The following is a 16,878-nucleotide window of genomic DNA, read 5'->3' as shown; positions in this document are numbered from 1 at the left end:
ACACCTGAACAATTAGGTCATCAGTATGCCTCTGGAGAACTGATCTACACAAGGAGGAGGTAATTAAGCCATTTCATTCCAACGTTTTATATCTGTGGCGCATCTAAAAACTGCAGGACAGCAGCCCTTGAGGACTAGAGTTTGACATGCTAGTAGCTAGTAGGAACAGAAGTCCTAATGCTAAGCCAAAGTCTACGTAGTAGCACAAAAGTCTAGCCATACAATTCTGCTCAATTCTCATCTCCACTCAGTGCTTTGTCTGGGCTTTCTCCCATTGAGCTCAATTTGCCCGGTAGAATTTTCACCAGGCAATTCAGCGAACAGAAAGAGTTATTGTGAGCAATGATGTCAATTTTTCCGTGCTGTTTCAGAATTGTAGTCTGCCATGGTTGTAGTTTGGCAGAGGTAGAAGTGAAACGAAGCCATTCGGTGCAGGTTGGGTACGCTTTCAAATATTGAATTAACATTAACAGCTATCTTTAATCTTCGCAGTGAGGGATGGTTGTTTACAGCGCTGGTAATTTCTGGTAAGCTTCACAGCGTCAAATAGATGCGTTACATCATGGCCAAACTTTAGCAATTGGGTAAAATTTAACACTCCAACAAAGTTCACACGTCCAGCAAGCAAATAGCCTAGAGTCCAGACCTTTAGTACGAAATAAAGCGTAGGACAAGGACATTGTTTTACCAGGCTAACATAGTTCCAACTAGTGGGCTTTGTGATGAATTATGCTCACTGGCTACTTACTAGCTACACCCATCGACCTGCTTAAGTTGGGAGCATCAGAAATGGGAAAGACGTTGGTTTTAAGTGACTTTGAACTTGGTGTGGATGTTCGTGGAAGACTGGTTGGTCGCAGTATTTCAAAAATTGTAATTCTGTTGTGATTGTCATTCACCCATCTTGAGGGTTTGCAGAGAACGTTTAAAGGAGAAAGGAAGTCCAACCCTGCACCAGCAAGGTGTACCAGTTAGTAAGTTTGTGTTTTTCTCAAAAATTACAACATAGACGTTTTACCATAAATTGACAATATGTAAGTAGATTCCTAAATCTTCACTAGTTAACTAGTTGGGCTTATTTTGTTCAACGACTTTAATAATGTGGTTAAAATAAGCTTTGACAAGCTCATCCACCAAATCACTGGATTTTAGGGTCTGCTTGTCAACCACTTTAATCCAAGACTAGTTATATGTTACAGCATGCAACATGTTCCCCACTTCCCGCCCAATGAAAGCTGAAATTAGACCTCAGACCCGACTAAGACAAACAGCTACAAACAGTGAATGGATGAATAGTTATGTGAAGGCACTGAATGCCAACTATCTCACTAGACCTGTGGTCATTGTTATACCATTGCATTGTGTGCCTCTTCGTCCATCTAGCAGGCCTTTGATGCTGTTAGTATGCTGGCAGATAAAAGTTGTACTAGTTGGCAAACTCAGCTTCTTTGTCCTTTTGAGCTTGTGCAGCAGAGTATTACAACTTAGTGTAACTGGTTAAATGTCTTTGGAAACCGGTTAGTGAAAATGACGCCTCACATCAAGGGTATGGAATATTTATGCAGCCCGCTTGTCAGGCCCACGGCCGCTGTATGTAGTCGAATGAAGGTGCCTTGTGTTTCTGTTAAACAGATTTGGGGAAGGATTTCCCGACGTACCGCAAACACCACAATGGCGTGTTGCCGTTATCATAGCGTCGGCTGGTATTACTGCTGATCTGCACGCTGACATTCAGGTTATTAAATCTTAATGCAGGGAGACAAAAGGGGCTGCTGGATAATGTAGAGGAGGAGATGTGCTCCGAAAGAACATCTCACCAGAGAGACTTAGCTCCCGCTTTGAATTGTCTCGTTATGAACTGTGCCAAGCCTGATGAGGAGCAGATGTGCCCAAGGACACGCTTTCTTTCAAATGAGATCAGATATTGCCACGCAACAGAAAGCTGAACTATGGCTCTCTCTCTGATCCCCAGTTAAAAGCACTATGTTATTAAAATGTACACAAGCTCAGATTTAAAAGAAAAAATGCTGCCTCTAAAATAAAAGCTAGCACTTACCCTCTTTCAAAAGGAATGTCCCTCATACGAAAAGAAATCTGCAGCAAGGTCTCTGGATGAGACTTCTTCCTGTTAGGCACCAATGCTAACAATTGCTAACTCTTTTTGAGGAATTCCTATCTGGAAATGTTAGCACTCAGGTAGCGCAACACATAACCGTACTACAAATTAAACTCATGCTTTTTTTTTTTTTTATTGTTCTGAACTTCCATATCTTTAATCGTCCTAGGTGGGTAGCAGATCCGAGGAGGAAAATCCATCTCTGTTTCAACATTATGACACATAGTGTCTCTGCCTGAAAAAACAGAAATGCATCTCTTTGCTAAGATAAAGGCAGAATAAGTGTTTCACATTTTCTTAATATAAAAGAATAACCATCAATTCCACAGATGTCTCTCCATTTTCTATCTTTAAAATTGCATAACTCACCCCCACCCCCCCAAAAAAAAAAAGAAAAAAAGAAGAGTCGAGTCGCCTTCCCTGATGTAATCGAGTTCAACTCGGTGAAGTCGTTGCTGCATTTTTCATCATCACTTCCTGTCATGCAAACACGAGTCACATAATTCAGATCAGCATTGTGCACAATTTTCATTTTCGCCTTACGGACAACATAAAGTGATTCTTGTATCGGTTGGTAACAAAATTCTGTGTTTAGAAGAATTGTATAATGTTCCTACACGGTTAGCGTCAGGGCACAATATTTGACCAATCAGAACCTTAATATGCATCTGACACTGTGTCATAAACTGCTGTGAGTAAAGTGTGATGCAACACTAAGTCAGTCAGTAGAATGTCATTAAAAAAAATTATATTTCAGCAATTTAATTCAAAATATATGCACTCAGCACACGCCAAATTCCACAGCACATCTACAGGCTAAGGTTGTCAAAGTCAAGCTAGCATAGCTGACCTCACTTTTCTTGACCTGGGAAATGTGATGCCATTGGACCTTATCTATCTGTCATAGTGTTCACAATTAGTAGCAAAGCACTGCGTCCTTTTTTCTTTTGTATATCACGCGTAGATTTAAGATTTAGCGAGCTACGTTGACAACTTGACAGCTAAAACCAAAAATAGTCATCGAGCAGATCTTGCACGTGTGGTGTCATGCTGTCCATATGTTGTGAATGCATATTTCTTACATGCAACAGTTTGACTTATTCCTGCTAAAGCAAGCTCCCAGAAGAAATCTCTGGTCGAAACAAACTAATTTATTATTCTAAACAGTGAATGGTTTCACAGCGTCATGAACCCAGTCTTCACAGTGGCTCTTTGTCCTCCAGACTCAAAATGAAGTCAAACTCCTCTACGGGAAAAAAAAAAAAAGCAGTTAGAACCAGGTTGGGACTGTGACATAAAACCACAGTGATTTGGTTCTTACAGACCTGGAGTGAGAGGCTGAACAGAGAGCCGGGCCCTGGTGAACAGAGCCACGTCTTTCAGAGGTCCTCCGTTGGCTCGGTGCTGGAGGTGGTGTTCCTTCAACTCCCACAGAGGAACAAAACGCTTCATCATTCTCTGAAACCGAACATCCACCTGAGGAACCGGGAACCCAAAGCTCAGCTCCGAAGCGGGATCTTTACTGATAACCGACCGCCGAACAGATTGTGTTCCTAACTTACCATGCTCCACCTGGGGTTGTCCGGCGTGCTGCTCGCATCGTAGTGAACGTCTTTCTTGTCAAACTGAGTGTGGTCCACGTAGGCTTCTTTCACAATCTGATCCAGGAAACAGAGCTGAGCGTCAAACCCGCAGTACCTCCCAGAAGGATTCATACGTCATACCAACTTGATCATACACCGTATTTGTGAGGTGGAGGAAAAATGATGCATGGGTTTTCCAAATTTGACAACAAATAAAAATCTAGAAACACTGCATTTTACAAATTAGGTGACTAAATGGCAGCACTGGATTTTTATTTAGGAGTATAAGCAGGGCTTATGCAGGTTTCACCAACTCAAATTTAAGACTTCTTAAGACCCTTTGAAGACTATTACGAATTAAATTTAAGATCTGTATCATGAGAGATGCACAAAAAAAATAAAATAATAATAATAAAATGCAGATACTGTGAAATTTCAGAAGTCTTTTTGTGGCTCTTGGTAGCAGCCTTGTGCTTCTCACATAATGAAAATGGCATATGGCTTTCTAGCTAGCTGGTAAGCTGGCTAGGGATTCGTACGCTAGTTGCTAACGACTAGCTAGAAAAGAGCTAGCAAGTAAACTATTTAGATAGCTACAATATCTAGCAAGTATTAGCAGCGTATTACGGTTAACTTTGAGTCATAGACTCAGTGAGTCAAGATGTCAAAGTTTTGCCTTAAAGAAAAGTCCTGGGAGGAAAATCCTACATATATGAATATATGAGATTAGACAGTCCCACCACAACACAATTTAAGATCTGGGATTCGTTTATTTAAGGACAACTAACATTTTCTTTAGTCAATTTCAGACATTGTAAGGCCTTCAACTTCCATAAATAAATTTAAGGCTGCTTAAGGATGAGCTGATGCTAAGGGTGCTTATAGTTTATATTTGCAAAGGATTCTCAAAACAATGTATAGCTTTTGATTCCATTCAAAATTGTTCACAACTCTGTGTTGGTCTTAATAAAATACATTACATTTTGTAATTATAGAAAGGGGTCTGAATACTTTTTAAAATGTATTAATGCTTCAACAGAAGAAGAGTGACTCACTGTCATGATCCCTGCGATCCCCGGCTCCTTACAGTTGCTGTGGTAAAAGAAGGCCTGCTGCCCCACTTTCATCTGCCTCATGAAGTTACGAGCCTGAAGACACAAATTTCCTCTTTTCCCTCATATTTTTTTTTTTTTTTTTTTTTTTACTTTTTTACAAAATAAAAGTGGAGTTAAATTATCAACTCGACACACCTGGTAGTTGCGGACGCCGTCCCAGCAGCCGGTCTGATCGGGCAGAGCCTTCAGATCCTCGATGCCAAACTGACAAAAAAAAAAAAAAAAACGAAGCGTGGTTGTGAAACGCTCAGACGAGGACCATAATTCACCTCGTTTATGAAGTAGATGATCCCGTTTCCTGTACCTTCACGTCGACGCCGTTTTCAAAGCGGCTCTCGGGCTCAGACTTCATGAGCCAGCGGGTGAAAACGGGAGAGCCTGCAGATTCAGAAACCTTCCCGGTTTTTGCATCAGGAGCAGCAGCTTTCCTCTTTCCGCCAGCTGCAGAGGTTTTCTCGGCATCGACGATTTTGCCTGCAACGTTCAATGGCTCATTAGGAAATAAGAAAGCAGTACGAGTATTTAATAGGTCTCTATTTTTAGTTGCAGTCAAACATAGTCTTTGACAAATATAGTGTCCACTAATGGGTTTATAAATGACGTAAGCATAAATAACCAAAGCCTTGTTATGTATATATATTTATAAATAAAACATGCATATAACATTTAATAAAAAGGTATATCCTGCGGGAATTTAAATGCTTACCTGAATTTGCAGAAGCTTTACTCACCCTGGGCTTTTTCTTCGGGGGCATCCTTCACAGTCTGCAAAGATCCACTGGAGGATCTTGGGACTCTGTCTGTGTACTATTCAGTGCTTTTATCCCCTGCTTGAGATATATATAGATTTTTATCAAACAGATTTTAGCGTCCAGGTACATATAAAGACAAATAACGAGTATTTATTTGATTGTAAAAAAAAAAAAAGCAACAACCACAAACTGGGAAGGGTGATTACCTGTAACGTTCATTTAAGTGTGGCGAAAGTAAAGGCAGTAGAAATCTATCATGGGACGAATACTTTATCACAGCACTGTAATATTAAACACTATTTTTTTCATTTTTCTTTTTACAGTGTGCCCTCTTTAAAATATTAATCTTGTAAATTTATGCTGTGTAAAATTTCCAGGCTTGTTCAAAACGGTCAGAAGCTGTACCTGCTAACCACAACAACTAAAATTTTAATTGTGGGATTAATAAAAAAGAAAAGAAAGAAAGAAACATGTTTATTTTCCAGTTTTTGTATCATAAGAAATAAATGTTTACGTAATTCACGTGAAAGACCGCGACTCGTGCCGTGAATTGAGAACTATGTGCTCAAGTCATAATGACATGCGTTAAGTTAAAAAACCCAGTGTAATGTATGGATAAATAATGTAAAGCTTAATGTCATACCTTCCTGAGTCAGACAGACCTTCAAATCCCGCGAAAAGCCCACAGCATGTGACGTCAACAACATGTATTCTCTGACGCTAGCTATTTAGCTAATGTTGCATTCAGTGTTAAGCGAAAAACGGGGTTTTAAACTTTTACTTTATTACATCTTGCCTCATACAACAACTTGCATAACCTCTTCTACTGAGCTAATTAATACACTTTGTGTGACTCATTGACACATATGTGTTTTGAATGCTGTCTGTGTTTTGTGCAGTGTTTGCACAAAGTATGGCGATTTTCTATAAATAAGATTCGGTTGTATATTATTTATTTTCCTTTTTGCCACTTGAAAAACCTGGCCATTATATCTGATTCCTATTACCATTGATGAAATTAGGCACACTATCGTAAGCCAGCAAAGCACTACTGTCAGCTAAAAAAAAAAAAAAAGTGAATAATTAATCCACTCGGAATGTTAATTTGGAGCCCAACTTTCCGAGGTACAAAAAATGCAACATAATCTTGTTGGCTGTGTTTAGTTCTTCTGGGATAAAATTTGTTTGCTTTTATTTCCGAGTATTTTATTATATTTATTATTTATACTATTATTATGATTTACAATTCGTATCCATCTTTAAAAATACAGGAAACAGTAGTTTATCACAGTGTGGTATGGCACGGGAGGACATAAGAAAAAATACATTACCCAGCAGCCCAACCATAAAGGTGGATGCGCTCGAAATGATACTCGGGGAAGCAGCTGGAGTCGAGAAGTAGGAGTAGTTTCCTCCATTCAAACCAGTGAGAGCATGACACAGAAGGAAGCTGAACGTGATCAGAAATAAAACAAGAAAGTTTGCTCGAGAAATGTTTCATGATGAAGTTATAGAATAACGTTTTGACATCCATTTAAAAGGAAAACTCCCCCCTTGTTAACCGATAACCTCAGCTGATTCCCCGGCTGACTGTCAAGGAGCGCACCCAGTGTTGTAACTGTGGAGGTAAACATGGCCGCCCTCGGACCTCTGTCAAGAATAACCCGGTTTGGATGCAACCTCTGTCGGAACCACCGTTTGATGTTTAACAGAAACTCTCAGAAACGAGGAATAGCTTCGTGTATTGACCGTAAGTTTATAAATAATGGCAGCTGTGATAGTTTATTTATACTGTAGCTCTTGGGAAATAAAACCTGTAATACTAGTATGTTAGCTAACAAGCTAATGCCACTTCTTCCTAACATTTAAGCCAATGTTTAGTAACCAGTTTAACCAAAGAGAATGCATTTCGCACACTGTCATCTCTCAGCTGGCTGTCATTGGTTAGTTTAGTCTCTGTGGGCCTCCAGTGGCGAAGCAGAAGAGGCTACACGCCCCTCTTTAAAGCCGCTCCCCCTCTTGAGTACCATCAGATTTAAAACATCATTTGCAACAATTTGGCTTTTTGAGTTCAACAAACTCACGTGAAGTCAGGTTTTATTTACAAAGCTATAGAAAACCACAGTTCACCTTATTTCTGACCCCTGTGTCTCTCCGTGGACAGCTTCATATGGACTCACAGACGAGCAGAAAGAGTTTCAGAAAGTGGCCTTTGACTTTGCAGCCAATGAAATGGCTCCACACATGGCGGAGTGGGACCAAAAGGTACGTTGCAGTGTTTCCCTTGGTGTTCAGGTAGTTCACAACCTGGAAAACTACATGTTCTGTCTAGTGAAATCTATTATGTGTGCCAAAATGACTTCCGTTAAATGTTCAAGCCCATTTAAAATATAACAAAGGCAGACCCTGGGCTACATTTAAATTGTTAAGTTAGTAGTAAATAGTATTAGTACAAGTGGTGTGTTGTATAATCATTCCACTATGACAAAAAACAGTTCAAGCTTATTGCCAATTAAAACCATTTCAACTGTTACGAAGACAATTGTTTTATAAAAAAAGAAATGGCATACCATCTAAAATAAGCTGATTTTTATATTTCCACTATGGCATATGATACAGTTTCCTTTCAAATCTTGAGAATATGAACGTTTTTTGGATTTTAAATGTTTTTGCTTGGAACAATTAAATTAGTAATAAGTTACATTCCTGTATCTGTTTTCAGCTTTAGAAAAATATCACAGTATCTGCCTTCTGAAAATGTTTTCTGTTCTGTAAACTGATTATTTTTTATTTTTTTTTCTCCCCGCAGGAAGTCTTCCCAGTGGAGACGATGCGGAAAGCGGCCCAGTTAGGGTTCGGTGGGATCTACACTCGGCCGGAGGTCGGGGGGTCAGGCCTCTCTCGTCTGGACACGTCCATCATTTTTGAGGCCCTGTCCACAGGATGTGTTAGCACCACAGCTTACATTAGCATCCACAAGTATGGCCGTGTCAAATATCTGACATTATTGTTTTGTAACTAGTTAAATGTTCTATAGATTTAGATTTATATATGCATTCATATATATATATATATCTATAGATATAAAAGAAATGTAAAACTAAGTCGTTTGAACTGATATGGATGAACTTGCTTATCTTGCAGCATGTGTGCCTGGATGATTGACACCTTTGGGAATGACCAGCAGAGGGAGAGGTTCTGTCCTGACCTCTGCTCCATGGAAAAGTTTGCATCCTACTGTCTGACTGAACCAGGTCAGCCTCCACGCACCGCGTCGAGAATGACAAAGATGTTAGGGAAATTGTGTGGATAAAGTTTGTGAACGAACCCTGAATTGTTGCGTTGGACGTTCAGGGTCTTAGAGAATAAAAGTGAGACATGTTGTTTCAGGCAGTGGCAGTGACGCCGCTTCACTCCTCACATCCGCCCAGCGGAAAGGGGACCATTATGTCTTAAATGGCTCCAAGGTAAGTGACCTTTTCAGCATTTTGTCACATTGTACCCACAGACTTAAATACATTTTATTAGGATTTTATTTAATAGGCCGTCACAAAAAAGTAGTGAGTAACTTAGACGTGGAAGGAAAAGGATGAATAGGATAAAATATGATCCTTTATTGGTTTTATTTCCTTTTTATTTATTGTTTTTGATTGTTGTTGTGTTTCATTTTGGATATTTAAAATATCTTCCAGTTCCAGTGTTGAGTGTTCTGTTCAAAATTAAAGCTTATTGGTCTTTCAGAGGGCCAACTTGCATTATTATGCTGTTGATAACATATTGGTTGAAAATGGTCTCAAAACAACAATATTATCGTTTATCACAATAAGTCCTGGGACAATTTATAGTCCAGCAAATTTACTATTACAGGCTGACATATTCGCCACGTATCTTTAAACTTCATGATTATTTTCTCCTTTGTGTTCGTCTATCACATCAACTAACTGCTGGGATTTTAAGTTGTGGTTGTAAAGTGATAAAATTTCAGCATAAAAGCTCAAATCAGAGCAGCCTTGCAATGTAATTTTTGTCGTTTGTAAGGCTTTGGTGCGACTGAAACTCTTATTTTTTTTCTCTCTCTCTCAGGCGTTTATCAGTGGTGGAGGAGACACCGACGTGTATGTTGTGATGTGCAGAACGGGAGGCAAGGGGCCTAAAGGAATCTCATGTTTGGTGGTGGAGAAGGGAACACCAGGCCTCAGTTTTGGCAAGAAGGAGAAAAAGGTACCCTTGAAATGTACTGAATGTTGCAGTGCCCCAGTCAGCCGCTAGATGGCAGATTTGATCCGGCCGGTCTGATTGCGCTCCTCTCCAGGTGGGCTGGAACTCTCAGCCAACCAGGGCCGTGATATTCGAGGACTGTGCCGTCCCGGCGACCAACCGGCTGGGCGAGGAAGGACAGGGCTTCAACATCGCAATGAAGGGCCTGAATGGAGGCAGGATTAATATCGGTGAGGAGGAAGTCACACCAGTTTAGAATATCCAAATGTGTAGCTCAAAAAAGAAAAAATTGAATACTGAGCAAAATTCAATACAATAATCAGAGAGTAGAGTCAGAATTTCTTAGTGTGCATATACCTGCTGAAACAGAAAAAATAAAAGTAAATGCAACTATTTTATTCTGTTACTTTTTGTGCATTTAAAGGAAAACCCCTCATCACATTCAATTCAATTCAGTTTAGTCATGTAGCTTTAATTCACAACAACTGTCATTTGAAGGCACTTTACAGAAAATGACGCACCCCTAAACTTGTTGCAGTAAGCAATAAATTAATTGATAAATGAGAACCTGCATAATTTGCATAATTTGCTGTTTTTTCTCCCTTTTTTTTCTACCAAAATCTGGATGACAAAAGTATTACTTGAAAATGGTCTCAAAACAACATTGTTGTTTATCGCAATAAATTTTTGGGACAATTTATCATCCAGCAAAATGTGCTCATATGACAGGCTTACACATTAATGGCCTTTGGGTTTTATTTTTCTTTTGATTTACAAACAAAGTAACATTGTGACATTCTAAATGTATCTGCAGCTCTAAAGTTAGTATAGATAAAGAGTCTCCTCTTCAGCTCAGAAGGAGGATAATGCAGGCAGGTTTTTGCATCAATAATGTGCATATGGTAGTGAAGTCATGAGGTGGCGAAAGCATGAGTAATGGTTTGTTTTCTCCGGATTAGCATATACTTGATTTTGTAGATGTAAGAAAAGAAAAAGAAAAATTCAGGATTAGTGACAAAAAAATCTTTAGTCAGTGAAGCTGTTTTTCATTTAATTTAATTAATTTTTTACTCTGTGTTCTACATCTTCAGCTTCCTGTTCTCTGGGAGCAGCGCACGCCTCCGTGCTGCTTGCGAAGGATCACCTGTTGGTGCGGAAGCAGTTTGGCGAAACGCTTGCCAACAACCAAGTAAGCAGCTTCGGTTTTCGCACTCGCGTAGGAACCCCAAAAATAACAGTAAGATGCAACATTTATTTTTTTATTTATTTTTTTTTTTTCACATGTCCGTTTCTCCACCGCTCGTGTAGTTTCTGCAGTTCAAACTGGCAGAAATGGCCACCAAGCTGGTGGCGTCTCGCCTGCTGGTGCGCGAGGCCGCCACGGCGCTACAGGAGAACCGAGCCGACGCCGTTTCGCTCTGCTCCATGGCCAAGCTTTTCGTTACGGACGAGTGCTTCGACGTGAGTCGGAATGAAATAACTCCCACAGCATGGTGCTGCCACCACCATGTTGTAATGTTGGGATGGTGTCTTTAGGGTGATTTTCCATTTGTTCACAGAGCAGCTGTTTTTATATTGAGATCAGGTCGCACAAAGACCGACTGTTTGCTAGTTTTATTCACAGGGATCCAAGGTAAGGGGTTTGAATACAAGTCCATGGTGGAAAAAGTAATAAATGCCACGATGATAAATTTTGCTGGGTGATAAATTGTCCCTGCAATTATCACAATAAACGATAATATTGTCATCTTGAGACGATTTTCAAGTAAAAACATTGATTTTGGCATAATAATGCCTGTTTTCCCTCTCGAAGGCCTTTAAACTTTAACTTTGTACATAACACTTTATTTTGGATATTTAGACAAGACAACCAAAAACGATAAATAAAAACCACGCGGAATGGAAAGAATAAATAAAATGAATTATAGTATCTCTGTAAACAAAATTGCCCTTCAAAAAATATTTATTATTACGATGGAAATTAAGGAGCTCATTTGAATTTATAATTGGATTGATTAATTGCTTATTGTGAAATGTTTAATCATGTACAAGTTTTGTGTTTATCGACTAGAAATTAAAATCTCAGTAATAAAAAATAAAAATTGGTGGTAAAATAACTAAGTGCTAAGAGAAACTTTTGAGTGGAAACTCACTAGAAATTGGTAGTGCTGGGTTTTTTCTGGTGGTTAAACTACTTTTTTCATTATGGAAACCTTTCTACATCTGGGTCAGTAGGACCTTTTCTAAAAAAACAAAAAAAGTCCCCCCCCCACAACATACACAAACTCCTCTTATTTGAGTTAAACAGCTTATATTTTGTGGGACAACAGACAAAAAACAAATTTAATATCAGGAGTGGATTCTGAATCCCCTCCTGCTGTTGGTAAACCTCTTACTCCGAAACTCTCCCATCGACAGATGAAACGTCACTGATAGGCGATTATCCCACCGGTTTAGTTTTGTGAACGCACCCCAAAAAGCTTTCTCCAAACTATTCTTCTTATTCCGCAGGTCTGCAACCAGGCTCTCCAGATGCACGGTGGCTACGGCTACCTGAAGGATTACGCAGTGCAGCAGTTTGTGCGGGACATCCGAGTCCATCAGATTCTTGAGGGTGGGTTCCTGTTCTCCTTTTGGCCGCAGCAGATCTCCGTTTTATTTATGGGCTAACATCTTTCATTGTCTCCTGCAGGAACCAACGAGGTGATGAGGATGATTATTTCTCGAAACCTACTCACAGAGTCGTGATAAATCTGTTCCTCCCCACCTCCAGACGAACGGCGTAGTTGTGGTCTTGATTTATTGCGACGGCGTGGCCGGTCCTGATCACACTTCTTCCAGTTTTGACAGAAATTATCAGAGAGGTTGGTGTAAATGAGATCGTATTTTTGCGGTAAAGCATCAGATTATTTGCCGAGTTAGGAGCTGTGACAGGGCTCTTAAAGTGGAAATCAAGATTATCCTCTAGTGCAAAGTGCCGCACCTTATCAGTAGCTGCACAGTTTTTCATGTAAAAAGGTCTACAATCATAGCTCATTAAAACTAAAATATTGGCCACATAAATGTTTTTCTGATTTATCTGCCTAAGTAACAAAAAAACCAAAAACTGGTCTCCTGCTCAGATTTTGCAAAGCAACAGACAGATGTAGTGGTAGTTTAAGGTCAAGGTTTCACTTCCAGAACATTCCTCTTACACTGCAAAAACACAGTGTAAGTCCTACCAAGTAGTTTTGTCTTGGACATATCTTCGTACAATTAAAAATCCAAAACTAACTTACAAGTAACTTTTCTTTGAGATTTAAGAGCTTCTTCTAAGTCAACAATCCCTTAAAATGGATAAGAACAAGGGCTAGTTTCACTGGCAGATTATTTAATTTATAACAAGACAGAAGTAAAAAATCCACCAGTGGAACTGGTGGATTTTAAAAAAACCAAAGTTAATAAATTCTTCACTTAAAACAAGTTACAATAACTTGCAGAGAAGTTACTTGTAAGTTAGCTTTGTCTCACTTCAGGTGTGTTAAGATATTTGCACTTAAAAACTAAACAAAAGTACTTGGTAAGATTGTTTTAATTTTGCAGTGTAAGGGATTTTTTTGTTTTCTGCACTCAAATGCTAAAGTTACCATAATAGCTCCATTCTACACAAACAGCCCATCTTTACCTCTTGAAATGCTCAGTGGAAACATATTTAAGACCCGGAGAGAGAGAAACATGTTTAACGATAGTTTTGCAGGTGTACTACGTTTTCATCTTTTTATATCAGATGTAACAGTGCATACACTTCACAAAAACGTCCACTTCTGCCACATCACTTCATTGATGAGGCAGAAAAGTCTTGGGACCCAGTAAATCCACCTTTGTGACCTCCTGGATGAGTCGATTAACTTTGGCAGGCAGAGTAGTTTGGTTATGCTGGACGCTCCTCTGTTTCGTCCTCCATTTGCGGACGAGGCGGCTCACTGAAATTATATATATATATATATATATATATATATATATATATATATATATATATATATATATATATATATATATATATAATAGAACTTCTTTAGATTGAAGAATGCTTTTGAGTACTTTTTTATTTTTATTTTTTTTGTTGGCCTTGTTCATATCGGTTTCTGGCAGTACTCATGCCTGAGCGATGGAAATGAAATTGAACTCGGGTTTCCAAAACGCAGTGGACCTCTTTTGACGATTTAAAAATGAGGCAGAAATGACTTTAGCATGTAGGGCGTGGTCGGTTTGGAGGCGTTTGTCTCTGATTACATCATTGCTACATTTCTCTGATATTAAAATTAGTCTGATATGAAATATTTAACAAATACACCAAAACAAAAAAACTTTATGTCGGTAAATATTTCTTCACATGCTGAAAATCATGACTTAATGCTTATTTTATTATTATTTTTTTTTACAATGTGAAGCTGAGGTTTGGGCTGAGAAAAACAAACTCGAAACAGCCCAGATGGTAGATGGAAGTTTAAGGCTAATTAAAGTGAGGCATAAAGTTTTGAAGACAACATCACCGTCACAGTTTATGAGCTTAGAATGCAAAGTTACATTCATTAGTTACGGAGAAAATGTAAATTCTATGCCACTACAAATGACTTTATAAAATTAGATGTCTTTAAAATGTTAGTTTGTAAAGAGTCAAAAGTTGGTGTCAATAACACATTTTTGCTTCAAGTGGCCTTCCATGTCCCGTCTGTCATTGTAAGTGCATTTTGAGTTTGTTTTAATCCAGATTTCTAGTCGGGTCAGCGGAAAGGTTGTGTTTACACTCCATAATAAAACATCTATTCTTCCTCAAAACAAATATATCGTGCCTGATTCACACTTTGGTCTTTTTTTGTGTTTTGTTTTTTTGTATTGTTCAAAATATAAAACTCACATTAGTGGTCAAACAATCCAGAATATTTTATTTAAAAACAAAAAAATAAATGTGAGAAATGACAACTGCATTCAAAAATAACACGTGAAACCTTTTAAAGCTGCAGCAGGTAACTCTCTTTAAGAAACTGTTTTTACATATTTGTTAAAATTGTCACCGGGTCATGACAGTTTGGTCATAATTCTTCTTCAGAAGAATTATGATTAAGATAATTATGGGAAAAAAAATGCACCTCTTGGACTCCTCCCTGTGGTTTCACTGCTTGGTCAGAAACATCCAATCAGAGCCAGGAGGATGGCGTTAGCACTTAGCGCAGATGCTAACTGTAAATGCTAAGGGTAGTTAGCATAGCCACAGATGACGGTGAATAGATAGCTTTCCTGTAACTGTAAGTAGTTTCTGCACATTTGGCAGCAAGTACATCAGCATGATTGACAGGTTTCTAGTAACTGATTGATTGTTTCAGACCGGGATCGCTCGCATGAACTATTTCTTTTTGTTTTTACTTTTTTTTTTTTTGTTTTTTTTTTTTACAGATAAATGGTCATGTATAATACTGTTATGACAAGGTGACAGTTTTAACAAATATATAAAAACAACATACCTTTTAATAAATAAAAGTTACATATTGCAGCTTTCACAGCATCAGCCACATTATTTCCAGCATTTGCAAAAAAACCCAGAACCGACTGAACCCGCCGAGCTGTTTTCTTTGTTAAAACCCAAACGGCCTAAACGTCTGCGGTGGCTGATGAAAAATCAAGCACCGTAATTATAAACCATCAACGTTACACTCAACACTTAGTTTACACTCAAGCTACCGTAACAGGTAAAGTACTCTTTAAAAATGAACGCTCAGTACCACACCATGGAATCAGTCTGATATTTCTGCAACAGCTTAACACATTTTGATCAAACACAACGGGAGCAAGTAGAGGAAAGTAAAATACTTGCACCTGAACTTTTGAGTTTTTCTTTTCTCTTTGTTTTGCTCAGAACTAACACCTGGTAAACTGCAGACTAATCCCTACACAGGCAGGGAGAAAGGGACATAAAAATGTCCTTTATTATACAAAGCTTAGAAATGTAGTCAAAACATTGTAATTTCCCATTAGCTGCAAAACCCTTTAGGATACTTTTCAGTGTTTTTATATCGAGACAAAATGCTAACCAGCCTAAATCAACGGTTGGATTCTACTGTGAGGCGTGTAAAAATAAATATATATTTCTCTGTATTGAGTGTGAATGCCGCATCCGGAACAAATGCTGTAGAGAGACGAGGAACGCTGCACTGAGTTTGATTCCTCCAACAACCTGAAGGTAAAGTTTTTGCAAATAAAATCCCTCGTCGGACATTTGGTCCTCGGACGACGTGAGGAAACGTTCTGCACCCCGAGGCGTTCTCTCCATCTGTCCTCTGCCGGCTACACCAGGGAGCCCGCTTGGCTCTGGGCGGGCACCATGACGGCGACGGCCCCCATGCGCGTCAGAGTGGAGGAGCTGATGTGCGGCGACGCGGCGACCGGGCCGGGAACCTGAGGCTGAGGCCCCTCAGTTCTTTTTAGCGGGGTGCCAACCACGGGGCCCCTGGCGATCTGCGGGGGCCCTCCGTTTGCGCTGGGCGGCCTCTTGTATTTGCGCACCGGGGTCCCGCCTCCCATGTTGTACCCGGGGAGCCCCTGCAGGCTGCAGGCCGTCCCAGGTCGCAGCTGGTAGGCGTTGATCACCGAGCCCGTGTCCGACGCCGAAATGGGGGAGTACGGGTACGGGAATTTGGGCTGGTGGAGGTCCTGCGAGCGGGGGCTGGTGGCTATGGAGGACAGGGTGCCGTTTTTCGACACGATGTCTGAGCCGGTGTTGCTCTTGGCCCACGAAACTCGCTTCGGTGCCTGAGCGTCCTCTCTGTGTTAGAGAAAGACAGGAAGACATTCAAGAGGCGGAGGTTTTTATTGTTTTTTTTTTTTTTTTTGCGTTCCTGCAGTTCTCAACGGTTTCCAAGCCAGCAGGTCCTGCACCCACCTGCTCTCACACAGAGAGAGGAACCAGATTTTTTTTTTTTCACAGATTATCTGTCTCACATTATACTGTCAGGACTAACCCTAACTCAACTATATGGTCTTAAAAAATGCAAACATTTTAAAAAGTCTTAAAAAAAAAGAAGCAATTCTTAGCCTGGTGGGGGCACAAATAAAGCCTG

General features: G+C 39.6%; 3 protein-coding genes across 8 annotated transcripts in view; 1 reads left to right on the top strand and 2 right to left on the bottom strand.

The window, feature by feature from the left end:
* Positions 1-3,247: 3,247 nt before the first annotated feature.
* On the bottom strand, positions 3,248-6,916 carry thyn1 (thymocyte nuclear protein 1). Of its 4 annotated transcripts, none has more exons than XM_044119174.1 (8): positions 6,898-6,916; positions 5,521-5,641; positions 5,119-5,288; positions 4,950-5,018; positions 4,755-4,847; positions 3,679-3,774; positions 3,442-3,592; positions 3,248-3,362 (listed from the first exon to the last, which is right to left on the bottom strand). In XM_044119174.1, the coding sequence occupies exons 2-8, from the start codon at positions 5,567-5,569 to the stop codon at positions 3,316-3,318; spliced, it is 675 nt and encodes a 224-aa protein (XP_043975109.1). In that variant the 5' UTR covers positions 5,570-5,641; positions 6,898-6,916; the 3' UTR covers positions 3,248-3,315. The 4 variants fall into 4 exon arrangements, with proteins under 4 accessions (XP_043975109.1, XP_043975106.1, XP_043975105.1 ...); XM_044119171.1 differs by lacking the exon at positions 6,898-6,916 and adding an exon at positions 6,210-6,266; XM_044119170.1 differs by lacking the exon at positions 6,898-6,916 and adding an exon at positions 6,210-6,262 and having other exon boundaries at positions 5,521-5,644.
* A 30-nt stretch (positions 6,917-6,946) lies between these two features.
* Positions 6,947-14,606, top strand: acad8 (acyl-CoA dehydrogenase family, member 8). Its single transcript, XM_044119169.1, has 11 exons — positions 6,947-7,316; positions 7,731-7,831; positions 8,376-8,545; positions 8,711-8,820; positions 8,957-9,033; positions 9,650-9,787; positions 9,879-10,014; positions 10,876-10,973; positions 11,093-11,245; positions 12,296-12,398; positions 12,477-14,606. Exons 1-11 carry the CDS (start codon positions 7,199-7,201, stop codon positions 12,530-12,532), a joined length of 1,260 nt encoding a protein of 419 aa, XP_043975104.1. The 5' UTR covers positions 6,947-7,198; the 3' UTR covers positions 12,533-14,606.
* Positions 14,607-14,710: 104 nt separating this feature from the next.
* esamb (endothelial cell adhesion molecule b) overlaps positions 14,711-16,878 on the bottom strand; it is a 61,185-nt gene continuing 59,017 nt past the window's right edge. For all 3 annotated transcript variants that reach the window (XM_044119166.1, XM_044119167.1, XM_044119168.1), the window contains exon 7: positions 14,711-16,583. In XM_044119166.1, the coding sequence (XP_043975101.1) occupies positions 16,106-16,583 (478 nt within the window). In that variant the 3' untranslated portion in view covers positions 14,711-16,105. The remainder of the gene's footprint in view (positions 16,584-16,878) is intronic.

The sequence above is a fragment of the Gambusia affinis genome, linkage group LG06, assembly GCF_019740435.1.
Source record: "Gambusia affinis linkage group LG06, SWU_Gaff_1.0, whole genome shotgun sequence".
Lineage (NCBI taxonomy): Eukaryota > Metazoa > Chordata > Actinopteri > Cyprinodontiformes > Poeciliidae > Gambusia > Gambusia affinis.
Note: the sequence above shows the minus strand (reverse complement) of the source record. Positions and strands in the feature narration are given on the sequence as shown.

What these genes read in the sequence shown, in the direction of transcription:
- acad8 (XM_044119169.1), top strand. Translation starts at nt 7,199, where the DNA reads ATGGCCGCCCTCGGACCTCTGTCAAGAATAACCCGGTTTGGATGCAAC. An exon ending in TTGGCAAGAAGGAGAAAAAG is followed by an intron (nt 9,788 to 9,878) that starts GTACCCTTGAAA and finishes GCTCCTCTCCAG; the next exon opens with GTGGGCTGGAACTCTCAGCC. An exon ending in AAACGCTTGCCAACAACCAA is followed by an intron (nt 10,974 to 11,092) that starts GTAAGCAGCTTC and finishes CCGCTCGTGTAG; the next exon opens with TTTCTGCAGTTCAAACTGGC.
- thyn1 (XM_044119174.1), bottom strand. Translation starts at nt 5,569, where the DNA reads ATGCCCCCGAAGAAAAAGCCCAGGGTGAGTAAAGCTTCTGCAAATTCA. An exon ending in AAAACGGCGTCGACGTGAAG is followed by an intron (nt 5,019 to 5,118) that starts GTACAGGAAACG and finishes TTTTTTTGTCAG; the next exon opens with TTTGGCATCGAGGATCTGAA. An exon ending in TGTTCAGCCTCTCACTCCAG is followed by an intron (nt 3,363 to 3,441) that starts GTCTGTAAGAAC and finishes TTTTTCCCGTAG; the next exon opens with AGGAGTTTGACTTCATTTTG.